The sequence below is a fragment of the Rhipicephalus microplus genome, chromosome X (genome assembly GCF_043290135.1).
Source record: "Rhipicephalus microplus isolate Deutch F79 chromosome X, USDA_Rmic, whole genome shotgun sequence".
Classification (NCBI taxonomy): domain Eukaryota; kingdom Metazoa; phylum Arthropoda; class Arachnida; order Ixodida; family Ixodidae; genus Rhipicephalus; species Rhipicephalus microplus.
The window spans coordinates 223,961,069-223,988,629 of record NC_134710.1 but is presented as its reverse complement, the minus strand read 5'-3'; the positions used below and the strand labels follow the sequence as shown (position 1 = coordinate 223,988,629).

Here is a 27,561-nt window from a genome sequence, read left to right as displayed (position 1 = left end):
TTTCGCCAATCAACACAAGTATCTGCAAAATGTAAATGACACAGGTAAAGAAATCAATGCGTCTAATTACGCATTTACTTGTGATACTTGACTGGACGAGATGAAGATTGTCAGAAGTGATAATATAAATGCACATTTGGTATTACAAGCTTACACTATACCAAAGAAGATGACTGCAGGCATTAGTGATAATTCCATATTCTTCTACAGTGGAGGGAAGGTGTTTCTGGTTGTTCATATATAATTGCACATCTCATTCTTGTTTTTCATGCATGTGTTTTTGTGTATAATTCTTTTGTTGATACTTTTTTTACTTATTCAGTTCTTCCACCCATTGCCAAACAGTGCAAGTTTGCACTTGTTCTGTGCCCTTCCTTTTAAAAGTTTTCTTTTTTGCCCAACCTTTTTCTTTAAATGTAATCTGTTGTTGTAAAATATGTCAGGGTGTTTTCTTGTTTTAGACAGCATAGATTTTTAATAAAAATTGCATGTCAGTGTTGCTTCTGTTGTTTGCCCACGTAAACTTAAGATCGAGGTGGAAATGCTATGGTACAGCTTAAGTGAAACTGAAGAGACTAAGTAACAAAAGTACTATTTTAGTTATTGATTATTGACTTTGGTGCATACTAACAATGTATTGTTGGTGATAATTTATAGCATACCCATTACCCTTTCTTTTGAAATTGCAAGAGTAGCGTGCAATTGGAGATATTCATGACCGAAATTGATGACAATACCAAAATTGACCGTGCCCACAGCCAGAGTCTTTCAGTACCATTACTGGTCAAGAAGCTCTGCCATAACTTTTTGCTTGCTGAGAGCTTTGTCCGCTGCAAGCGGAGGCTGTGGGGCAGTGCTGCATTCCTGCGCAGGGCATCAAGTATATGACGGCCGGACGACCGTGCCGTTTTCATCATACGTTTGGTATTGTGTGCGTTGTGCTGGAAGATCAAAAAAGATGCCGCATACATGCAGCCTACATGAGGGTCGATCCGGTTACAAGGCAAAAGATGAAAAGGTGTGTTATGTTCTGGCTGCCTAGACAGTGAGCGGCAGAGAAAGGAGAAGCGCACTATACCGCAACAAGAAACTGCTGGTTTCACATTTTCCGGTAAGTGCGTGTGTGTGAAAAGCATTTTGATGAGAGTGGGATCTTTCACATGAACCAGTGGCTAATCGGAGGAGTTGTTTTGAAAATGCCACACAATGTTCCGAAACTTTTGCCGGACGCTGTGCCAAGGATTTTCCCCTGTCCCCCAACGTATTTGTCCAGTGAAAAAAGGTCACAAGCTCGTCCGCCTACCAAGTGTCGCCAGGAACTGTCAGCTGAGCTGGAGACTGTTAAGGCTGCATCGACACTGTGCATGAGCCCCTTTGACACAGCTGCAGTGAATAATAACACTGTTAATGAACATGAGCATACTGGCCGCATTTTTCTCGTTGCAAGCCAGTAATAGAGAAGCTCGATGAGTGAAATGCTTGCCGTTTTCTTTTAAGCAGGCACTGAGATGACAGAAAGTATAGAGGTTACATACCAATCAGACGAAGCTACATGCAGCTCCTCACAGCTCAAAAATTCAAAGCTCACATTCATTGCTTGGAACAGAGACTTCAGCGCTACCAAGTGAAGCTTGCTAAGGTGACGGCACAAGAGAGCATGCACGAAAAAACTGTACAAGAGTTGCATGAGCTGTAAAAGGGCGAAAAGTTAATTTTTGATATCAATGCTTCATAAGCACAAGATAATAATTTTTTGCGTCGCATGATAAGGGTGCCGGAGTGGGATGCAGTCGTTGATTTTCACATTTGGGAAGGCATACTTTCACCTTAACAGTAAAAACAATAAAGACAGGAAAAACACAGCATGAGTAAGCTACACAGCTAAGTAAAGGACTGGGAAACTACACTGCATGACCAACTCAGCTTTAATCACGTTACGGCACCATAATGACAAATAACCACAAAACAAAACACAAAAACTTAGCAAAAGCCATATGAAGTATTGCTTGATGCTCATCAGTGATCACTTGCTAAATTCAAAGCACTGATTATATCAAACTAGATGTTGTTTTGATAAATATGAAGCTATTTTAAGATCGTATACAAACACCGAATGTATATATAGCCTGAGAGATTGGATACATTCCATCAAGAGTTGTAACCACTACACTTCCGTGACGCGTTGAGATCCACTAGAGTCGTAGCACTCTGGATTATCCACAAGTTTTCACTCGATACACCAGAAGAAAAAATAAGCATGCTTTTATAGCAGTAGCGTACCTTACAGTAGAAGCAGCATGCGTTGGTGGCTGTTGAATTTCTACCTTCAAGGCCTCATTCGGCGCTAAATTTTCCTGTATTAGAGCTTCCCCTAATCGTCTTGAAGGTAACATCACTCTGAAGACGTAATTAATTTTCATGAGTACATTTATACACTTTTCACAGTTTCGGCACATGCCATACAATCCCAGTGCCGTGGCTGCTCCAATACCCCAGCGTGGGCGAGGATGTCCCTAGGGCTTTCTCTTGTCCCTATACCAAACTTTCGTCGAAGCTTCATGACAAGAAAAAGTATTGAAGGACTCTGCCACAGAGCACAAAACATGGCCACTTTATTATCCCATGACCAAAAGCACCAAGCAGCATTTGTGTCCATGTGATAAAAGCCTGGTTTTTCTATTTCACCATTTTTTACAATGGTCAGACAAAATTTCTGTAGTTTTCATACATTTTGGTCATCAATTTCACGCAAAGCAGTGAACAAGAAACTGCCTATGCTTCCTTTCCTGGTTTTGAGCTAAGTTTGAGAACGCAGATTGATGCCTTTGTGTAAATTGTGTAGATATGTGCATCTCATCATCTCATTAGTTGCTTGCTAAGAATCTTTGAGGCACATTTGTAACAATTTGTATGCTACACTAAAATCACCAGCTATAACAAGCGATACCTCTTTCTCTTGTTGAAGGCGTACTGACACCAGTTTTCGGTGGTGTGTTAACACTGCTATACAGATCTCCTGCATACAGAGACAGCTTTGGGCAAATTTGAGGCTCAGCAAATGCAGGTGAGATATTTTAGATTGATAAAGAAGTCAATTTTCCCACGGGACACCTACCAATATAAGCACTAGCTTGACGTCAGGATACAGTACAAATTCAGGTGACTTCACATAGCAGTCTAGCTAGTTGTGATGACGTCAGGCCCCAAAACTTTCAAAATAGCCACTTGTGCATCCCCAGAACACTCAAAATGGCCACTTCCGTGTCACCAATGAAGCCACAGTGCGAAGCAGCCATGGAAACATCACGATATCTTGCGTGACCATGTGACGAGAAGCTAATACCATGTTGTGACATCAATTACAGAATGGAACAAAACTAGCTTTCAAGAATGCACTAATCGATTTCTCGGGGTCCATTCACACTTTCAAGACTCTTGGGGGTGTGGACTTTCATTTGATGCAAAAAAAACTACAATAGAAAATTTTCGTGTAAGTACCTCTTTAACACATATGTGAAGCGTATTATGAAATTACTTGCCATGGTAACTTATGAGGAGAAGCTTGAGGGCGCAAGTTCGATTCTTGGTCAAGGCTGTTACACTTCGAATGTGGAGAAATAGAAAAAATACCCACGTACTTAAAGGGGCCCTGAAACACTTTTTCAAGTAACCATAGAATGAATTCACTAAAAGAGCTTATTGCCTTATAAATTCAATGCTGCAAAAATTTTCAAGAATTCGTCCTGTACGAGCGGAGTTACAAAGATTTGCTGCACGCTGCAATTTCATTTTCTCTTCTCTTGTCCCGACGAAAGCACTAGAAGCTAAGCAGGGAGGAATGGCAGGGGAAAAAATATACTTCATGCACGCCTCGAGACCTTGAGCATTTTTTCTCTTTTTTTTCCTTCGAATACACAGCTTTTCAAATGTGATGGAGCATGCATGCGTGGACAAGTCACGGCTCCTCCGACAATATCTGTAACGACGGAGTGCGCCGTGTTCAAATCAGCCAATGACTGATAGACTGATAGATGGCCTTTCATGAATAATTTTTGAGCATCTTTCATCATTTGAAGAAAGAAGAGGAAGTAATTTTTAGCTTACTTTAATATTTTATTGGGTTCCTGGCCACGTGCTGCGCTATAATATTTAAATCACGTGTTCATGGGAGCCTCTACTACCGATCAGCAGTGTTTTCTGACCATGTTCAAAAGTGTTGCAATTTAGGTGCTAGTCAAAGAACCTCAGGCAGTCAAAAGCAATTCGGAGTCCCCTACTACAGCCTGCCTCATAATTATGTAGTAGTTTTAACACATAAAACTGCCAAGTATCTTGTTATGATTGTGTTATCAAACATGTGCTGTTTCTTTTTTCTACTCTAGGAATTTGCCCGTGGAGCATAGCCGCATACCAAGGGCCATGGTCAGGCATATGCCACATCTGATTGGGGAAAAGGGCTTCATCGCATGCGTGACAGACGTGTAATGTTATTCATGTCTTCACCTGTCAGGTACATTCCTTATACACTCATGTTCTTCTATGCAAATATTGGTACACACCAAGTTAAGGAGAGTTATTTAGTCACTTAAATGTCATTTTAGCTGTGGCAAGGTATTTCCATCTCAACATAGAATTCACGTGCACAAGTGAGAGGAGCTTGACTATTGTAGGATTTTTATTATAAATTGTACTTTCTATAGGGAAAAAAAGAAGACTCTGCATATACTATTGTGATTATGTATCTATATTATCTATGTACTCACCCAAACATGAGCCTTAAACTTTTCTCTTGCCAACTTTCTCATCTCAGGAGTGACCACATTGCCTCCCATTACAACTGCACCAAATACACACACAAAAAGAAAATGAAACAAAATTTATAGTAGTCATTGTGTTGATTACAAACATTTACAACAGCTTAGAAAAATAAAATGATCCTGCAACACACAAGGTATCTATATAATGTACAGCAACATGTGTTTGTCACAAGCAAAAAATGTACACACCCCTGTTCAGGCTGGAAAGATCACAGCTCTTGAAATCCGGATGATTTATCATGTCTGCAATCATAGTTGGTGCTCCAGCAACTTGTGAACACCTGAAAAGACGAAGTAGATGTGCGGGGTGTATATCAATGTTTAACCTGATTGAAGGCACGTGCTCTGAATTATACATGTAGACAGGCAGTAAGAAAGGTTATTTTGTGCACCCCTGGTCAAGACAGTATGTGGGCACCACATTGCCCGTTTGAGCCAATCAAAACATACCTTTGCGTGGCCAATAAGGTGAGTTATGCAACTGCTCCTGTGGCAGCACTCCATGGATTGAGCAAAATCAATGCAAAAAGTGTCGTCTGCTTTCATCAATGAAGTGGTACATATGGCTGTAAAATAGCAAAACTTTGAAACCCTGTAGCTGAACTGATCTGTGAAGAATTCGTTGAAAGAGTTTCCACTCATGTACTCTGCATTGTTCTACGATGGCAGTATCACTGACAGATAACCTAGCTAACGACATCCAGAACAGGAGCTCATTGGTGCAGCCTTGTGTACTACTGCCTTCTTAAGATGTACCTGACTTTAGAAGCTGCTACTACTACTGCACACATGACAACACCTACAACATTAAAGAGGATCTGCAACACTTTTCCAAGTAATCAACATATGACCTCCCTATCCGAGTTTATTTCTTCACGAATCTATTTCCACAAATCTTCTTGAATCCGTAAAATATAAGCAGAGAGTTGCAAAGATTTGTTGAGCTCTTCAAGTGCTTTCTCTTTTCATTTGTCCCAAAAAGAATGCTGCAAGGTACAAAGGAAGAGATGACAAAAAGGCAAAAAGCTGCCACATCAGCGCTTGACAATAACTTGAAAACTTTTTTTTCTTTTTTGCTTTGAACATGTCCGCTCGCTTTCATTGTGAATTCTGTACAGCATTTCCATAGTGTATAATTCTGACACTACAGAACGTGGTGTGGGTACTCAGCAACACTCCATGGTGACTGTGGTTACTATGCTGCACACAATCAGCCCATGACCATCTTTCTTTGTCAGGCCAGTCTATCGCAGAATGTTGCCAAGAGTCAGTTACTTCTAGTGTTCTTTGAAATGTACTTAGCTTGTATTAGCACGGCACGTATGAAAAGAAAAAAAAAAGGAAAAGATGACACAGACATAAAAAAAAGTAGGCGCCTACCTTTTTTGACGTCTGTGTCATCTTTTCCTTTTTTATTTTTATATGTGCCACGCTAGTGCAAGCTAAGTTCATGAATAACCAACTCGCCTGAGCCACAACACTTTCAAAATGTAATTGCAAATACACTGCCACATGTACTGCTATAATACTTGGCTGACATGTTTACAGGTGCCTTGACTACCTATCGGCAGCATTTACTCACCTATTTAAAAAATGTTGCAGTGTACCTACAGCAAAAGATGTGTGAATTGATACCCCCTGAGACACCCCATGTAAACATTACTATAGTAAAAAATTGTGTCTGGCAATTGGGGAGGAAAACGAGCAATCTTTGGCTGTCTTTAAAATTATATAGCAAAATTTCATGCTGCAAGCAGTGCCCTAACTTTGGCTCACATGTTCAGAGGACCCTTAACTAGTGCATGAAGTGATCTAAGCTCTTTCTTGCATTTATGAACTTGATGTATAAAAGCAACAACGTAAACCAAGTTTGGCACAGCTGATGGCTGACTAGAAAATTCACACAACGCCTTCATGGTTCTTTCATCCTCTGTTTTGCATTTTAAACAGCAGAAAAATCAAACAAGTGAGGAGAAATGCATCATTCAATAATAGGGCAATGTATAGAGCCAACCAATAAACTTACCTACCTGTAGTTCTGGATAGCTTTGAGAACCTCCTTAGTGTCATAACCAGCACATGGAACCACGGCACAGTTTCCTCGTATAACAGTCAAACCCAAGGAAAGTGTCATGCCAAAAACGTGGAAGAAAGGCAAAGGACAGCACAGGATTGAACGCTGCAACCACAGAAAGTAGACAACATAGTAACCCAAAAAAGTGAAGAAGACTTCTCTCTTGGTTCACGCATACTATATTAAAGAGGCCCTGTAACACCTTTCCGAGTAATCATCTAGTGACCTCTCTATAGGAGTTTATTGCCTCATGACTTTTCTGACAAAAATTTCTTAAAATCTGTCAAGTATAAGTTGAGCTGAAGGGATTCGTCACAGGTTTTGAGCACTTTCTCTCTCCTTTTATCCTGACAAGTGTAATAGAAGATGCCCAAGAAAGGATGACAAGGAGGCAGGAAGCAAAATCAGTACATGCTATGGTGTCACAAACGAGCGCTCAAAAAAAGCCCGCGCCGCCGAATTCTGGCGACCAAGCGCCAGAGAGAAGCCTCAAGGCCAACGCTAAAGAAGAAAACAAGCATCCAAAGACTCCCCGGGTGCGCCGTCCCTCTCCCCCTCGGAAGCGTAGTTTCGCCGACCAACCTCCTCACATCGGCTGCCGAGCAAGCCCTAGAAAGATCTGGAAGGAAAGGGGCGTGGTGTTGTCAAGTTGCGTCACGGGTCGCGGACGGCCCTCGAAACGTCTTGCTCTTTCCCCAGCCTTGGCTGTGCATCGCTTCGACGAAACGATGAGAAGTTTCTGGAATCTAGCGCGAAAGGTATTTAAGCGAGCAGCGAAGAAGGGAAAACAGGAGAAGAAGAAAGTTTGCGGCTGTGTGCATAGGCAGGAGATGAAAGTTTTGCACAAGTGTGTGTAGGGTCTTTGCATGATATCGTATCGGCGAAGATTTTGTCCTTAGTGACAAAGCAGGTGATGAAGAGGGTTTTCGCCTGAAGGGTGAAGGCTGGTGCTACCAGCAGAAGAATAGTGTGAGACTACCGCCAAATAGCGAAGGCACGTCTTGCAGTCGCAACGCATGAGAAGCCGACGTGTTACCGGTGAAGTTTCGTGCTTGGAGAGCGGCCAATTGAAGACGCGAGGTTTCCTGGAAGAGAAACTTCGGGGGTAGCGGATCAACAACAGCGTTGGTATTTGACTGAGTGATTCTTGGAAGAGTATCATTCAGACTTTGTTCCAAGGACTTTGGACTGAATCAGTTTTCGAACTCTTTAGTCTTTAAGTGTCTTGGCTGTTCAATGCATGTGATTGCATTGTAGTGCGTATTGTTGTTTGTGTCCGTTGTTTCGAGTGTAACTGATTGTACTGTGTAGTACGTTGTTTGATTGGTGACTTATCGTATTCAACTATTTGTGTATCGTTTGATCTGCCATACTTGAGAATATAATTTGGTTTTGGTTATCAACTCTCGGCTCTGACTCGTTCTTTGGGCCACAGCCGGCGTCCGCTGGGGCGCCAAATAGGACCACCTCTAAATTGTCCACGCTTTCGTGGGGCAGTTCGGGGGGCTGATACTTCGGCTTTTGGAATTAGCCCCGCAATCGCCTCCCTAATTAACGGGACCTGTGATATATGACCTATGGCATTACAGACGAGTGCCACACTAGCACATGGCAGTACCCCATTGGCATCCGTGGTACCTATGCACTACAAGAAGCATGACTGCCATGCTAAAGTGTGGCCAAGCTCTATGAGAAACTGGGACACACTAGCTTTGCCAAGCGTCAGGTTGACCAGCAGAGAGTAGCCTAATACAGATGACGCATTTTTAGGCAGTTTCAAAAAAGTAAAAACCAAGCAATGTATGCCAAGGTGTGTAGCTCGCACGGCATTTAGGAGAGTGCAAGCATGCACTGGAAGGCGTACCATAGGGTTTGTAACCAACAACGTGCTTTGGTAAGCACTGTTGTAGCGGGCTCAGAACAAGACAAGTGACAGACTCAAGCCCTTATAGAGTATTAAATAGCACAAATGTGGTACCCCTAGTGCTGTCGTGCATAAACACAGGAAAAAATAAAACAATAGGAAGATGACTTTCTATCGAGACAGAAAGTGCAAATATAAAATACCATTTTGATGTTCTTGAAGATAGAGACAATATCCAACTATGTAGTTTAACAAGACTGAAGAGGAAAGCGAGCATTGATTGATATGTAGTAGAGGGCTCCAAACATTTTGACCACCTAGGGAGGAAAGCAAGCAATCTTCGGCTCTCTATAAAATTATATTGTAAAATTTCATGCTGCAAGCAGTGCCGTAATATTTGGCTCACATGTTCAAAGGAGCCTTAACTAGTACCAGCCAAATTTTGTGGCTATTTTCAAAAACAGTTGCAGGGCCCCTTTAAAAGCTTAAAGGGGCCTTTCAACACTTTGGCAACATGGCAAAAAAATGCTACTCATTGGTAGTCTATGATCCAGAAAAAAATATGAGTCAACGCACCACATGTAACGCACCACATGGCCTAGAATTCACAATAAATTATGAAAATCGCTTCTTCTTTTTTCGACAAATGATGGTATACACTCAAAATCATCGCCCCATCGACACAAGTTCCATGCCATCGGCTTATTTGAGCATGACGCACTTGGTAATTACTGCGGTGGCCGTGGGAGGTGCACACATGTTCGTTGATTGAGTGATTGATTGATTGATTGATTGATTGATTGATTGATTGATATGTGCGGTTTGACGTCCCAAAACCACGATATTATTATGAGAGACTCCGAAGTGGAGGGCTTCGGAAATTTTGACCACCTGGGGTTCTTCAACGTGCACCCAAATCTGAGCACATGGGCCTACAACATTTCCGCCTCCATTGGAAATGCAGCTGTCGCAGCCAGGATTCGAACACGCGACCTGCGGGTCAGCAGCCGAGTACCTTAGTCACTAGACCACCGCGCCCACATGTCCGTGCACAACTGCGCAATCGCACTGGAAAATCGTGCGCTTAAAGACAAAAAAAAAGAAGAAAAAGTGTTCAAGATCACGAGGCCCATGTGACGTACCTTCTTCCCAGTGCCATCCCTGCCTGCTTAGCTTTCAGTGCTTCCGATGTGATAAGAGGAGAGAGAAAGCAATTACAGCGTGCAACCAATCTTTGTAACTACGCTCATACTGAACAGATTTTAAAAATTTTTGCAGCGGTAGATTCGCGAAACAGTAAACTCCTTTCAAGAAGACATTCTACGGCTACATGGAAAAGTGTTGCAGGGCTCCTTTTAGCTGTTAGCACCCACAGGGAAAAATGTATATGCTAGAACAAAGTTAACCAGGTATTATGAGGCAAACTAAAAGCACAGCGTATGCCATATGTTTCTTTGTACAAAAAAAAATTAAACAAGGACTTGTATTAACAAACCATTCTCAGCCTTACCTCAAATTTTTATTATCAGTTCTAAGCCTTCATTGCACTTGATGTACAAAGTAGGCCAGTATTCATGAACCCATCTTGTTGTATATTTGACCTCATTACCATTTTTGGGCTCTTGCAATGCATGTAGAGGGCACAGAAACTTGAGAAAAACTCGAGGCAAGGCTGAGGTTGATCTGAGAACGCGGCCCTTGGGCATATAGTAATTTAGAAATCGCTAGCTCTATGCCACAGGCACCAAACATCTCTATTAAAAAGCAGAAAAATCAGTCAAACTCATCATTTCTGGCTAGATAAATCTCGAAAATGTGAAATACCAGTCTGAAAGCCTAACTTTAATTTTAGGTCGCTAAGAAACTATCCTAGTAATACTGAAAATTATACTAGGACAAATAAATTTCAAGCCTTTAAAAATTACTGAACAAGCTCCTATGTGCCATGTAAACTGCAGATAACTGAAATGAAAATCAAAAGTTATACTAAATATTTTTTATATATATGAGAACCTTTTCATAATGTTCTCCTTATAAATATGTGCAGAATAGTTTCTCTGTATGATACCCCAGGCAGAAAGCAAGCAAATATTCTGCCTCTGCAGAATTCACATTAGATCAGTGCCAACTGTGGTTCAAGAAGTTGCCTCAGAACTGAGAAGATTGGGTGTCATCATTCTCGAAAATACGCCCACTTCTGTCTCATTAACAACACACATTTTTCATTTGGCTTTTACGATAACGAAAAATAGATGTTGCTTGGCCATGAAACAATGTAAACCAATTAATGCACATACATAACCAAAAATGCTGTGCAGGGAGTTATTTGTTAGAATACATTGAAGTGTTTCCAGAAAATGTATTTTATGAGCTTTTCCTACCTGCTCTCTTTACATTAGAACACAATTTTTGTATTTCTATTTAGCGTGACATAAAACTCGATTTAATATTTCTGGGTTTCATTGTTTGCTAGTTTTTATTTTTAATCAATTGATGAGGTGCTAATTTACTTACGAGCTGCTCTCAGTAAAAGGCACAATATAGGAAGACTACGTAGAAGGAATATTAGCCCTAATGATTTTATAGCCAGCCACATAGGCACATAAAAATCTATACAAGATAGTGCTCACCTCAGGGTCAGGTGAACCATGGTCGTACATGATTGAATTATTTACAAATCCATGATGGGAAAGCATAGCTGCCTTTGGAGTTCCAGTAGTGCCCTGAATAGAAAATTGCAATCAATAAAAAAAAAGAATTTTCACGCGTAAACTCTGTGACATATAGCCTATTAAACTCCGTGACAGCTAGTTGGATAGAGAGAACCCCATCATAATGGTGACCTTTCCAGCTTCTTGTGAGCTCTGGGGACGTGAAGAAGTCTTCCAGGGCTCACATCTTGGATGAGCTCTGATGTGAAGCCGGCAAACATCTTTCTGTTCTCAATGCTTAAGTAAAGTCTGAAATTTCATTATTTCGACAGTGTTCTCGCCATCCAATTGGCTGTTACAGAATCTCTGATAGTGGTCTCAGCAGTATTTTTTTAGTAATGTATACTGCACTAGTACAAGCCAAGTTCATGGTTCACCAACTTGTCCGAGCTACAACCCTTCTGAATTTCAGGAAGCCTTTGCAACATGAGAATCGTGTTGTAAGCAGTGCATTTGACCACATGAGGAAACTAGTTTGAAGAATTTAAATGATATTCACCATCAAAAATTTTTTTCAACAGACCCACTCTCATTACTTTACGGACATTATTCGTAAATACAAAACGACAGGCAATAGGAGTTTAAACAATGCGACTACAAAGAAGCAGTGGGGCGTCAAAAACCTGAAACAAACCCCAATAGTTTTCTAAAGACTGTGTAGCAGATAATTTAGTAATAATAATAACAACAATAAAAACAAGAAGAAGAAGATGAAGAAGAATGTTCATTATGATGCCGAGGTACACCTTTGAAGACTGTACTGGTGCAACGTAAAATGACTGCCACATGTGCGTCTGTGCTTTGGAATACTATATAATGCTCCACGTGCTCTGTGAAAAGGCAATGAAACAGGTGGCTCCAGAAATATTTGAAACTTTTGCTATTAGCATTTACAAAAGCAGCATTGCCAGTGTTCCTTCTGTTGCTCTGTCACAGAAAGAGCTTCAATATTTGGATGCCTATCTTGTACATGCAAAGTGATTACATGTGATGTGCACAAAAAAAAGCTCCCACATAGAGTGATACAGTGAAAGCTCGTTAATTCACACCTCATTAATTCGAAGTTTTGGATAATTTGAAATGATCACCGCAGTCCGGTCCGCAGCGCATCGGAGACCATGAGTAAAACGATTCGTTAATTCGAACAGAAATTGCTGCCTCTACGGATAATTCAAAGCGCGCGCCGCCGAGCGTCATCATCGCCAAACACTAGTGGAAGCTTTTACGGTCGAACGATAGGTGGCACAACCAGTTTTTTCGAGCTTCAAGTGGCCTCCAAGCAAAGGGCAAGCAAAGTATGGCCTCCAAAATCCAGGGAGCAATTTTTTTTTTTACGAAGCCCTCCCGCTATCTCAGCGCTTGGCGCCACTTGTACGAGGGACCCACGGGACGCTGAGGAGCCGGCGGAGTAGTCCTAGCAGTCCTAGGCCGCTCCCGGCAGCGTCACTTTGTTCCTCGAGCACGTTGTTCGTTCACGCCGTCAAGCCGTCTTATTCTGCATCGAAGTTGCAAGATGCCGCGGGGAAACTACTGCGCGAAGACTGTCAAGGAGAAGGTGGAGATTTTGCGAGAGGTTGACCAAGGGAACTCGAGCAAATACGAAATTGCAAGGAAGCACGGCATACCTCCGAGCACGTTGTCAACCTACATACGCAACAGGACGGCCATTGAAAACGCCTATGAAGCCGAGGATTTTGGCGCCAGTCGAAAAAGGCTAAGGACAGTGAAGTTCCCGGAACTGTAGTCAGCTTTGATTATCTGGGTTAAAGAAATGAGAGCCCAGAGTATCGCATTGAGCGGCCCTATCATCATGGCCAAGGCAGCCGGTTTCGCCCTGCGCTTGGACATTGAAGACTTTGTCGCCTCCGAGGGATGGTTTCATCGTTTCAGGGAGCGGCAGAATCTCGTATTCCGCACGTTATCTGGCGAGGCAAAGGAACTGGACGCCGAAACATGCGCTACTTGGAGAACCGACACCCTGCAGCAGTACTTGGAGAGCTACTCACCACAGGATGTGTTTAACGCTGACGAGACAGCGTTATTTTTCAAGTTGCAACCAGACAAGACGGTCACCTACAAGGGAGACAGCTGTGCCGGCGGCAAGCGCAGCAAAGAGCGTGTCACTGTTCTGGTTGCCGCAAATATGACAGGCACAGAAAAGGTCCCCTTTTTTGTGATTGGCAAAGCACTCAAGCCACGGTGCTTCAAAAACATTCGCGCACTGCCGACGGAGTACGCCGCAAACAAGAAAGCCTGGATGACAGGTGACCTATTCAGGAAGTGGCTACTGAAATTCGACAGGCGAATGGAACTGGGCGGCAGACGCGTTCTTCTTGTCGTCGACAACTGTTCGGCACACAAAGTCGACGTTGAGCTGAGAGCAACTAGGTTGGTGTTCCTTCCGGCAAATAGGACTGCGGCCCTACAGCCAATGGACCAGGGTGTGATAAGGAACATTAAGTGCTTTTATAGGCGTCACGTGCTGGAGAAAATGATTTTGTGGGCGGGCGACAGGAATGACTTTGGCATTACGCTGCTCACTGCCATGCACATGTTGGTGCGCGCATGGGAACAGGTGACCGCGACGACAATTGCTAACTGTTTCCGCCACAGTGAATTTGCAGCTGGAAGTGCGCAGGATAGTTGTGACGTCGACGTGGATGGGGCTGAGGAGCTCATGCCAGTGGCATTGCGCGACATTCTTCGGGGCGTACGTTTTGCCGATTATCTTGAAGTTGACACCAGTGCATCAGTGTGTGGGGCCCTGACTGATGAGGACATTATCGCTCAAGTAGCCGGTGCGCAGCCTGATGCTGAAGAGCCAGAAGGTGAGGAAAATGAAAATGACGAAGCGCCTGTGCGCCCGTCAGCTTCTGCGGTGATGGAGGCACTTAATGTGGCGCGTCTCTTCTTCAGCTTTGAAGAGGGTGAAGAGGATTCCCTGCGCCGCGTCCGCGCGCTGGAACAGAGAGCCGCAGCTGTGGCATTCAGAGAAAAGAAGCAGATGGTCATCACCAACTTTTTTGGCCAATAAATATTTTTCGTGACCCCACCCCCGAAATCCACCCATTTTTGCTCACTTTCATTATTTCGAATTTTGTTTAATTAGAAATTGCTCAGCATTCCCGTGGAATTCGAATTAACGAGCTTTTACTGTATTGCAAGTGCAAACTTCTTCAAAGTATTTGTTTGTTTTCTTTCAGATAAATCAGTTAATTTCTTGCACGCATCCTGCCTTCATGTGTTCAGTCCACAGTAATCACATAGTTCATGAGGAGATAGTGCAGCAGAAAAACTGGTTCAATCTTTTGCTGCAACTTGAAAGCACGCCTTGTAATGCTTAACACGTCTTAAACAGCATGTCAATATTTTTATAGTTATCTGCAATGATGCTTCACTTATTTTTAGTTCAAAATCAGATTTTTAAGACACTATTGGCTATGTGTGATTGATCATGTGACAGATATGTATGCATTGAGGAGAGAAGTACACAGAAATTAGAATTTTTCAGTCATCATCAGTCTTGAATACACCTGAAAGAGTAGCTGCAGAGCATCACAATGTCTTTCTGTGTAGACAAAGCAGTGTGATTATTAAAATTAAAGAAATAAAAGAAAGAAACAAGAAAATGACTGGCTCTACCCTAATCGAGAGTACCATGTAAGCATAAAATGGCTACTGGCAAAGCAGACTGGTTGGAGATGATACTAGCCAAAATCTTAAAATGGTTATAGTGGATGTCTGTTAGAACACACCCCACCGAAACTACATCACACCACACTGCACTTTAGCACTGGTCCATATGGATGCCATTGCTTCCTGTCACTGTATGACATAAGTCTTGCACTTTGCTTAGTGTACATGGCCATGGTGTGATGTCATGATGGTGCACTGCATGCAACGTGATGCCATCTCTCAAAGGAGGTGGTAACTTGCACCATGGCATCTATAATTAGCTCCTCCAGCTGAACACTGTTTACTCTCCAATGACAAAAAAAAAAGTACCAGTGTGGTGGCAGAACTTAAAAGAGCAACTGTATGGTATCCCTGCTCTACCTCAAAAACTTCGCTATTGGGGATTGCAAATAAAACAGCGTACAAGTTAAATCTTCAGTGATAGTATGATAAAACATTAAGAGGAACCTAGTCATACTAAAAAGAACTGAGTCAATATTTTTCAAAAATATGTTTAGGCCGTAGCAAGCATCCGTGTCTATTCGTGATCCAGAACTATCGATAACACTATTGATACTTTATATCTATAGTTCACTGAATATAAAACTATCAATGATAGAAATAACTATTGATAGCTCTATCGATATAAGTTCAATGGTACTATTGATAGCATAAAATCAACTACGCAAACTCATTGCAGCGTAAACTTCGTTCCTCGAGTGCATTGTGAATGGTAGAGCATGAGAAGCAGGCGGAAAGCCAAGAAAGTTGACTGGCCAGTGTTGTAATAGGGTATGCATTTAGGCTGGTTGGTTCATGATTTCCAGTAGAAAATAGCGCTAAAAGACAGAACAAAAAAGGACACACACTACCCTTTCTTGTCCTGTCTTTCAGTGCTGTTTTCTACTGAAAAAGCTTGTATTCTTTCACCAAAATGCTTCACTGACATCAAAATCAAGTTTAACTGCTTACTTCTAGTGAAAAAGAAGGCATTACAAATGAAAGACTTGTGCGGCTTAATATTGATATTGCATTCTCTGATTTCAAGGTAAAAATATCAAGTACTGATTGTTGGGGTTTTCCTTCCCAAGATCAAAATATCAAGATTCTTAACTGAGTTTCTTAATTGTAACATGTAACTGATTGCTTTTGAATATGATGTTTTTGGGATTGATATCCAGCATTTTCACTCCATAAATAATTTTTTTTTCACCAAATATTCCTCATAAATGAACTGAGAGTATTGCTGATACTAGTAGGCTATCAATGCTTTAGCCATATCATCGGTCAACAGCACCATAATTATTGCCAGGACTATTCAAAGTTTCTTTACACTGTCAATAGTTAAAAAATTATTAATGCTATCGATAGAACATTTACTGACAATTTTTCATCACTAGTGCCTGTATAAAAGGGTGGTGGCCAGAGCCTGCAGTTTTTATTGCAATAGAAAGTATATGGACACTCTCAGCTAATTTTGGCCTTGCAGTAATGTCCCGGATATGTATATGTACATCTAAAAAAGGCATAAAGAAAAATAAATTGGTAGAAAAAAGTTTCAAAGCAACATAACAGAGGATTCGAACCAGCGACCCTTTGCTCAGCAGCCCACTGCGCTAACCAACACAGCCACTCGCCATGCTTATGCTGTTGATATAATGGTGAGCTATTGATATGCACCATTTACCATTCGTGACAAACAGATCTTTAAACAGCTTTAACGTGTTTTCTATCACAAACTGTTTTACATTTTCTTTCAAATTGAAAACTGCCTTTGAGAAGCACAAGAAAAAGTGGCCCCCTTCTGTACCACTCACGATATAGAAGAAGGAAAAAAAAGAACACAGGGCACACTTCCTGTCAGACACCACCAGGATGGCAGGAGATGCGGAGGGGTAATTCCATGTGCCGCAGTTAAAAAAAAAATCACACAACATCACTTTCTGCATTGTGACCATTTTCAGCATGTTCCACACATAAAAACACGTAACAACTATGACGGTTGTTAATCCACACTTGTCCTGTGTATACCTATGTTTTCTTTTTGAGCGTCCTTCTTTGTGCTGCAGCAGCATGCTGAAGTATTGAGCTGCTTGTCATTCTTCATGTGATTTTCTAATTTCTAGCTATCGCATTCACTGCTTCGTCTTAGTGGCGAAACTGAAACTGAGTGGCGAAACATTCACTGCTTCGTCTTAGTGGCGAAACCGCATCGCGCCATCTGTTGTAAGGGCGGCGAAGCAACACCTATGCATTGCCACGTGAGCAGACGCTCTGCAAATCAAATGCGAAACTGCACAACTCGAGTCCGGCTGTAAGGATGTTTCGTGCTCTTCCTGTCCTGGAATTTTGTGCTAATTTTCCGTGAAACGTCTTCTTGACAGTCCTGAATGTCTACAACATGTGTATTGCAGACTTCAGAAGCAACTCCATCAGGTACATACTATTGCGATTGAAAGAAACACGAACCGCGGAAAGCGTTGCCTTCGACTCAGTCGCACTGCAGCGTGCCTTGGCTGTGGCAAGGCAGAATTTGTGCTGTAAGTGAGCATCAACGTAGCGCTAGAATCTCGCTCCAACTTGCACTCATCCACTACATGTGTTTATCATATGCCACTCATGCCAGGTACTCGGAACACACACGCGTTGCGAAAGTGCCAACCAGAACAAGATTTTAAAATGCTACGGTGACACCGACCGAAAGCACAGATTCACCTAGTGAGTCAAGACTTGCCGCAGTTCGATTGAGACGAAAGCTATGCATTTCACGCCGTTCGCGTCTCTTTGGATCGCTATAGCACGCTGTCACAATTGTATACGTGAGCGGTGCTTGCATCCACGCGTGAATCGTAATATATTCTATTACTGGCATGCAGCCTGCGAAAAAGTACGGCAATGATTTGGTGCCACATACTATACAGGCATACTGCACACAAAACGCTGCTGTAAAGTGAAACAGCTGGCGTCGCGCTTAAGTAAATCTAATAATTATATTTACTCGTACACTTTTACTGGACTCTTAGTTTTTCCTACCGATTGTGATTATATCTATTGGCAGCGGAGCTCGGCGTTTTTGATTGCGGATGGAAATCTCTGTGCAATCAGGATGCACCACACCGGCACAATCGTTGCATCATGTTGGTATCTTCACAGACAGTGCTTAGCAATATCTCACTCTTGCTCTGGTTGTTATTGCATCCGAAGACAGCGCAGTCGTACCCAGATGACTTCTTATAAGCTAGCGCAGCATGAACAGGCACTTTTTTCACATTTCAATGTCCCAGAGCCACTGCATGCCATGCTAGCGAGGCACGCCCCCCCTTGGCAGATCAAAACAAATTATGGCATCTCTGGGAGCAAGGGTATATCACCGAAGGCGCCTGGGTGCGAGATAGGCATGCTCTCGTGTATAAGCTGAACGAATGGCATGAGCACCTTCAGTCTCCCAAAAATGTAAAACTCTGGCAGTTCAATTGTGCAGTGCACTAAAGTGCACATAGTATTCAAAATAAAAATAAGGCATAGTCATAAAAAGCTAGAGCAGAAAAACATACAACAATACGAAAAAATAACAGCAAGATCCACAATAGTAAATCCATTACAAAGACACATTAAAGGGGCCCTGAAAAACTTTTTTCAATTTCAAGTAACCACAGAATGAATTCCGTGGAAGAGCTTATTGCCTCATGAACTCAATGCCGCAAATATTTTAAGAATCCGTCCAGTGCGAGTGGAGTTGCAAAGATTTGTCGTATGCTGCAATTGTATTCTCTCTTCTCTCATCCCAAAGAAAGCGCTGAAAGCTAAGCAGGGAGGGATAGCAGGGGCAAAAAAACTACCTCACTCGCACCTCGTGACTTTGAGCACATTTTTCTTTTTTTTTTCTTCGAATGCGCGGCATCTTCAGTGTGATCGCGCACGCACGCGTGGACAAGTCGCAGCCCTCTTCCACGATCTCTCTCACGACCGAGCGCGCTATGTTCAAATCAGCCAATGGCTGATGGGTGGGCTTTCTACGAGTTATTTTTGAGCATCTTCCGTCATTTGTCGAGAAAAGACACAGCAATCTTTAGCTGACTTTCACACTTTATTGTGAATTTCTGGCCGCGTGCTGCGCTATAATATTTGGCTCGCATGTTGTCGGGAGCCTCTACTACCGATCAGCAATGTTTTCTGACTATGCTCAAAAAGTGTTGCAGGGCCCCTTTAAAAACAAAAGGTCACAATTTTGCCACTATGGCGATCAAACGAATGCAATAGCAAGAAGTTTCAATATCACCTGAAGAATAACAAGCAGCTCGATACCTTCAGCTAGTTGTTGCAGTGCAAAGAAGGGCGCTAAAAAAGAACACATTCGTATACACAGGACAGGTATGAACCAGCAACCCTCATAGTTGTTACATGTTTGTATTTGAGAAACACGCTGAAAATGTCCACAATGCAGAAGACGATGCTGTTTGATTTTTATTTTAAACTGCAACACGTGGATGACCCCTCTGCATCTCCTGTGACGCAGTGGCGTCTGACGTGAAGTGTTGAAGTGTGCCCCGTGTTCTTTGCTCTTTTTTTTCCCCTCTTCTACATCATGAGTGGTGCAGAAGGGAGCCACTTTTTCTGGTACTTACCAAGGGCAGTTTTAAAATTGAAAAAAAAATTTAAAAGCATTGGTGATAGAAAATATGCTCGAGCTATTTCGAGATCTGCGTACTGAGAGCGGTAAATGGTGTGTATGAATTGCTCGCCGTTATATCACCAGCACAGGCATGGCAAGTGGCTGTGTTGGTTAGTGCAGCAAGCCGAGGAGCGAGGGCTCACTGGTTCGAATCCCCAGTAAGCTGTCTTAGAGTTTTTTTATATATCCCCTTTTTTTTACATATACTTATATATAAGTACATATACACATCTGAGACTTGGCGGCAATGGCAAAAATCAGCCGAGGGTGTCGATATAGTTTCTATTGAAATAAAATTAAAAAACTGCAATCAACATCACAGGTAGAGAGTGCAGTGTTTGCTTTACAGACTTAAGAACAGAGTAGTATGTATTTGATTGATGAGGAACAGGAGTGATTATCTTTGAATTGCATCAGATATTTTTAAGCAGTGTTTTAAATCAAATTGGGCTGACACTTTAAAGGTTCAACTTAAACACTAATTTAAACAAGATAGCCTTCACAAAGTGAAAAAACAACAACAAAAAACATGCAGTTTTTTCTGAATGACTCTTCCACAACAATGCTGTGATTGTTATATAAATTTGATGACTCTATAAATTTGACAGTAGTATTTCTGTTCAAAAATTTGTTCTATCTGACTGCACTTTTTCAAATCTCTATGTGGTACATGAAACGCCTGCAGTTCTTGTCCAATCAGGCTAACTGAGTGAGAAGGTGGTGATTGTTTATTATTACAGATGTGTTTCAGCAATCTTGCATGAAGGAAGTGTAGCATATGTAAGTTTGTAGAAATAGCAGATCCCAATACCAGATGATAATACACATGGAATAAAAAAAGGAAAGTCATAAATAAAACAAATTTAGTGATGTCGAGGAAAGTCCTTTTCATATAGGTTATCAGGCCTACAATACCAGAAAACTTATAGGCAACATAAGATATTTGAAATGCTAAAAAAATATTGCAGCATAACTTCAGGTCACTACAATTCCACGCATACTCTAGTCAAACACCTCTGCAATGAATACCTTGTCAATGAAATTCCTTCAATGATAAAAGATTGCTTATATCCAGGCTGTAACACCAGGTTATGGTGTGTAACCCTTACAATGAAGTGGCCTATATAATGAAGTATTTCAACAGTCCTGAGCACTTCGTTATGAACACGTCTGAGTGCACATTTATGTGAAAGCATCTGTACTTTTTTTTTCTAAATGTATCCTCCAGCTATCAGTTAGGTAATTATTAAAAAATGCATTTGTACCCTATACAGGTGGAATGCCATTGCAGCTTTTTGTTTCGCCAGACTGCCTAAGCCCTTCCTTTTTTGTTTTTCAAACTGTAAAAATGATATTTGTAGATGTGTTAAGTCTCTTTCGGTTTTCAATAGTTCCAAACAATAACTTCTTCCACCAGCTCTGCATCGGTCCTAAATGGGGGCAGCAGAAGCACAAATCTGTATGACTTACAGATGTGAACACAATGGTAATTGGATCATCCATCCCAACTTTGTTTTCTGCCTCAGCTAAGTTGACATTTCCTCCTTGCAGAATGTCTCGCCAGTTGATGCAGCCTCTATATGAAAAATATGAAAAGAATAACAGCCTATATAAAGTAACATCTGACCAAAAAGAACTCAACCTGCAAAGAACAAGGCAAAACACATTCTCGCTTTTATATTTGCCAATATGTGCAACATAGAGGCAAATTGTTTCCTGTCACTGAGTTATGAAGCAGCAGTTTTACAAGATTCCAAAGTACCTAATAAAACAAACATAAATAGATTAACAAACAAAAGAACTTAGTATTTTCTTTCAAGTAACTATACATGTTGTGTTTCAGCCCCCTCCCCTCTTTTTTTTTTATGGTTCCCATTTTCTTTCAGCCTTGTTTATAGAGGCAATCTTGGTGAATGACACATGAAGAGGCCTAAATTGCAAAAGTCAAAAGATGAGCTAGTTCAGTTATTTAGTACCTCAGTCACATGGTGATATATGAACTCTTTGAACCCTATAAATGTAAAACTCTATAGAGGAGTCGCACAGCGATGCCGCTGTGGCCATATCGCAGAGCCCTTTATTGCATCTATATCTGATAACAATGTTATGCACGCTACCCTTCAGAGGTTTAGATGGTAGTATATGGAAAATATAAATTTAAATATAGTATATATAAATATAGTATAAATATAAATATAGTACATAAAAAATATAAATTCAGATGTAAGAATGTATGAGCACCTTTGTAAATAAACTTACAAATAATAATATATATCCACAATATACCACAAGTGGTCATTCAGAAAACTCAAAATTTGGTAATGATTTTGTAAGCCTTGTTTCTGTACAATATGCAAGGTACTACAAAGTACTTACGGCAATGCCTTGTCACTCTCCACAATTATTCCTTTTAGGAATGGATACCTGCAAGCAGTGAAATCGTACAGATCATGGACTAACAGCACATCAAGATGAGTACCTTAAGCCCATCCTAAAGGTAACAGCATTGGTACATACAATCTGTGACAAGGGGTTGAAGGGACTACATTGGTACATGCAATCTGTGACAAGGGGTTGAAAGGACTAACAACAAATTTTTACGGTATTTGTTTTTTTGAGTGCCAAGAAAACCTTACTGATCAGAGTGTCTTATAATGGGATGGGATGGAAGTGCAAAAAATGCCATGAAATGCCTTTCATCTGAATTTTTTTCTGTTGTGCTGATGAAGTAGTACATGCAATACATGCTACAAACAGTGATAGGCAAGTGCAATAGCGATTATATGCTGGCATTGGAGGAAAGCAAACAAGTGAGGCCTTATCTATTAGAAATAATATTGTGTTTATCAAGACTATGCTGCTGAAATTTGTGTTCATGCACTGCAGCTTGAAGTAAACTTTCATTTCCACTCGTTAGTGAAGCCAACATTGCATCTCAACATCAACTACCTTTAGATCGATATAAGCCCAGAATGAAGTAGGGATGGCTAATAATACACACACTGTAAATTTAAGCATAAACTATGGTGCACCTCAACAACAACAGACTGTGTACCGCAATCCAAATCACTTAACACAGTTCCAAGGGTCTCCCATCAGCTAGCATGACATTCTAGTTTGTGTTACTATCAAAAACAATTTCAAAACACATTGTCAAAATATTGCTAGAATCTGTCACTATAATTCACATTCTTTTTACTTTAACTGGGAACTTAACCCATGTTAACTTATCACATGTTCTTTCCAGTTGCCAGTACCTTTCAAATTTCACCAGTGCATGGCGACTAGCTTGCACAATGCTTGTGTTGTCACTTTTTATGCAAGGACAAGGCCAAAACTGGCCATAATTCAATATTTTGAAGTTTCCAAACTTAGGAATATAGCATGAATTTTTTTTTCCTTTTGACACAAGTTCTGAACAGTTGTACAACAGAACATAACGGTACAGTAAATGGACATCTTTCCCTTACCTTGTGCTAATCCTTGGTAGCTACAACGTAAAACTATTTCAACATTTTGTTTTCTAAATTCTTTATTAGCACTCCATGACTGAAAAAGATCTCGTAGGCGGTGCTCACTGCATCTATCCGATGCACAGTGCTATGAAACTCACAAAAATACCAGATCTCACATAACATCAGTATTTATGGACTGAAATGCGACTTTTTTTTTCTAGTATAACGACTGCTATGAGCAGCTGCTTGTGATAATTGTGTCATGTCGCTGCAAACTGGCTGATAAAGGTGATGTTGATTTTGATCTAAGTGTTCAAAGTCAAAATTATACAGATATGATACAAACTGTACATGGTGGAAACAAGTACGTATGAGTATTACTTAGCTCTAATGTTTGTGTATAAATCCCAGAATACTGTACAAATCGTATGTGCATTTAGGTAGAATAAATTCAAATAACTTACTTCAGCTACTGAATGCTCATCACCAGTACCCCTTATTTGCTATCCCAGATGAAAATTTTCAACTAGTTTTGAGCTGCTTTTAGCTGGAACCAGCTGGGACCCACTGGAAGCCAATGGGTAAGTTGGAAGCCAATGGGTACTAACTGCATCCAGTTGGTCCCCAGAAAAACCCACTACAGTCTGGAAATGGAACCAGCTGTAACCAAACGGCCTTTAAATAGAATAACATAGGACGTGCCGGTTCAAAAACCAGCTAGAACCAGTTAGTTTGCAAATTAATCAAACCTAGTGGCCTGAAGCCAGAACGTACTAGCTGATATAGCAGGCACCTTTTGTTTGTGTAGAACCAGCTGCACCCAAGAATAACTGCACCCATGATTAAGTGCAGAACTCACAAGGTTTAACTTTAAAAAAAAAAGAAATTAGCTTTTATAGGTGGTCTTCGAGTGCACAAGTCAGTCATGTAATGTAACACGAGCTTTGTTACATAATGGGAGAAAACGAAATATAAGGCCTAGTCAGTTCAGATAGTTCTTTCACCAAAAATTCTTTTTTAGCCCTATGGTTAAGAAATAGAACACTGTCATAAACAGTACTTGCTTATATTGCATTAAGTTTTGCTGGAAGTCAAAACTTTCAGTTTGGCAGATAATATATCGTAAAATGCCAAGCAAGCGCCCCCTCCTGAGCAAGCACCCCCCATTCTTTCTTCTTTGGGAGATCTGAAATAAACGCCAATGACCAAGCAAGTGCGCTACTTCATCTGCCGCTACTTATTTTTCAAAGCGAGCATCGCTATTGTAAAAAAAAACACAAGAATGAGCGCACTGAATGTGTATCTAATGTTTATGAAATGCTTCAAGAATAAAGCATTTCATTAGGGAACATGGATGGGCATTTTTTATTTCCAGCATCTCTCTCGCCACCAATTTGAATTTTGGTCTGGGACCAAGCAAGCAGCCCCTTCCAAATTTGATCATATTATCCTTCACCTCACCCTAGGAGTAGCATTTGCTCGGCATTTTACGGTATACAGACCAAGCTGTTTGTCTCTACAACTGAATTGTACGGGTCCTCAAATAAACACATTTATACGTGTGCTTGTGGAATAGTTGGCTCATGCTTGTGTAGTGCACGTCCTTTGTCACTGGTATTTATATAGTGGCACTGATCAGAGTTTGGTCAGGAGCCAACAGTCTTATTGGGACAAGCTGGCCACTGGTTTTAGCTGGGACCAGCAGGCAACTGGCTCCAGTAGTTCCATAACACAGTACAACTGGCTCCAGCTGGAACCAGCTACATCCATTCAGAACTTTTTCACTTAAGTAAAGATGAGAAATTTTCTCGTTTTATTCACAGTGCCTACATCTCACATGAGGTGCAAAGCAATGAAAAGTGGCCACGTCGAAGATGTGTACACTTCGTAGTGCATTGATATACCAAACAAAGCTGCAACCTTTCTGGTATAGCTCGAGGATGTCTCAATTTGAGAGAAATCGAACATGGCTCCCCCCATCAGTCATTCTGGTGCTAGCTACTTCTAGCATCTGGGAACCTGAAATTGATTTATGTATAAGAAATGTCTTATGTGGCATATTAATACTTAGGAGCTATTTCTACATGTATGTGACACCACTCTGCCAACTCATGTTAACTCTTTAAGAATGTGTTATATCTAACATCTAAGTGCAAGCCACCCGAAAATCAAAGGAAAGTCGACAAATCTCATCTCGCACACTCATCTTACACTCATATTCTAGTATCAACTGGATATATAAAGAAATCATGTCAGAGCAAGTAATGCAATTCTTTTCCAAAAAAAAAAAAGAGGGATCTCCTTATACAAGATGAGCATTTGATTGGGCTGCTCAGAAAAAGTTGCAGCTTCCCACTTATGCTTGCATCTACAGTGACATAAGTTTGATGTCAAGACATTAAAAATATAAGCAGAATGTAATAATTTTACACTATAACACCTCTCACACTTTTCTCTCGATAGACTTGACTCTTTGCGAAAAGCCTGACCCCAGAGGAGCTAAGCTGCCACCGAACAAGAGCCTAACAACGTGCTTTTCGTTGTCGCCCACAAGGCCTATCAAGACATTACGAATATAAGCAGAATGTAATAATTTTACACTACAACACCTCTCACAACTTTCTCTCGATAGACTTGACTCTTTGCGAAAAGCCTGACCCCAGAGGAGCTAAGCTGCCACCGAACAAGAGCCTAACAACGTGCTTTTCGTTGTCGCCCACAAGGCCTATCATTTCAAAGGTGACATTCTATCAAAAGCAAATGAGATGCAGATTAGGTCTTCCCCACCCTCCCACCAGGGCACAAAAGGCCACTCATCGTAAAGTATGGGCTTGAACTGTGCAGGTACCTATGTTAAAAGAATCATTGGCAGGGTTTTCATCAGCCAAACTAGTGGCACAACACAACTACGCTGTCATCAGCTGCCAAACATGTGGGAAAACACGTGACTCTGGTCAATCGATCCGGAGTGAATAGTCCAGCATATTTGTGTAGTAAGGCTATATGTAAGGAGCAGCTAAGTCGCAAAGAAGATTGTTACCTCTCTTGATGTTGAGTTGACTGTTAACAATCTCATTTTGTACATACCTGGTCCTAAATGCAAAATGATTGTGAAATAAAGTTTTAGAGCTAGGCCTTATCTGATACCTGCACAGTCATCCTCGTTGGGCCCTTGGAATGAGTAACAATTCACTAGCACGCTACCACCCGGAACCATTGAATGCCCTGCTAGTGACAGTGAGCACTGAGAGTCCCAACACTCTCTAGGTCTCCAAAAAAACCTCACACTGAGACCTGTTAAGGTACTGCATGCTTTTCCCACTGATAGTGAGTACGATGGTACTTTCAGCTACAATGTGTTGGCTTTCACTTTTAATGAATGCGATAGCTTGGTACAAAACCATTTAAAAAATTAAATATAGTACATAAAATCATAAAATTCATTGCAGTACAGTGAGCATAGAAAATAGCAGAAAGATCAATAATATAAAACTATAACTATAAAATAACTATAAAATAATATATCTTAAATAGTACTAAGCATTGTTGGCTGCCTACAATATGTGGTAGGTAAGAGTTCAATAAGTCCCCTAAAGTTTTTGTTTATAAATCTAACAAAACTCAAATTCGAAGCTATGACAAGTTTCATCAACTTACTTCAACATTGGAACTTGTTCTTATGTGGCTTCTGTGAACCTCTTTACACGATTTAGTATAAGAACATGTTTTTATGCTTCCTTTTTTCCTTAATTTATTATGATGATGCAATTTCTTGCTTGCCTCCTCTATAACCACTGGGTACAACAAAAATATATGCTTTAAAGTAATAGAAACTATTAAAATATTGACTCTTAGCACCTGCATTCTAAATTGACTACTATTAAAAAAGCTTGAATAAAAACCCGATGGTATTCTATTATAGCACTCCACACTATTGGGGCACTACTTTATCATGATTTTGAGCAGGCACTTCAAAGTGACACTAAAATTTATACTAATTAACAATCATAGTACTAATTATTCATTACATTAGGGCATTTACAATCCAACTTTCTCATTACCAGATTCAGAGTGTAGAGCCTTATGATGGCATGCACTCTCAGAACACATGGAGACCGTCACACCCTCGAGTGACAAATACATGACATACTACATTTATAAACATCTTTTCCATCACGGCAAACTTGCCAGCCAAATCTAATACATATCTGGTAACACACTAAACAACCAGATTAACCGCAAAAAACGTCAATCAACACGTACTGCCAAACCCCAACGAAACTCACTGCTGTT

General features: G+C 41.0%; 1 protein-coding gene across 2 annotated transcripts in view; it reads right to left on the bottom strand.

The window, feature by feature from the left end:
- The window catches only part of LOC119187506 (putative acyl-CoA synthetase YngI), a 173,186-nt gene that overhangs the window by 52,936 nt on the left and 92,689 nt on the right, over window positions 1–27,561 (bottom strand). For both annotated transcript variants that reach the window (XR_012887223.1, XM_037435640.2), the window contains exons 6-11: window positions 22,190–22,237; window positions 21,284–21,389; window positions 11,386–11,478; window positions 6,848–6,996; window positions 5,007–5,098; window positions 4,764–4,837 (exon numbers count right to left, since the gene is read on the bottom strand). Coding sequence is in view for 1 of the 2 variants with exons in the window: in XM_037435640.2 (XP_037291537.2) it covers window positions 4,764–4,837; window positions 5,007–5,098; window positions 6,848–6,996; window positions 11,386–11,478; window positions 21,284–21,389; window positions 22,190–22,237 (562 nt within the window). In the remaining variant the exon portion in view is untranslated. The remainder of the gene's footprint in view (window positions 1–4,763; window positions 4,838–5,006; window positions 5,099–6,847; window positions 6,997–11,385; window positions 11,479–21,283; window positions 21,390–22,189; window positions 22,238–27,561) is intronic.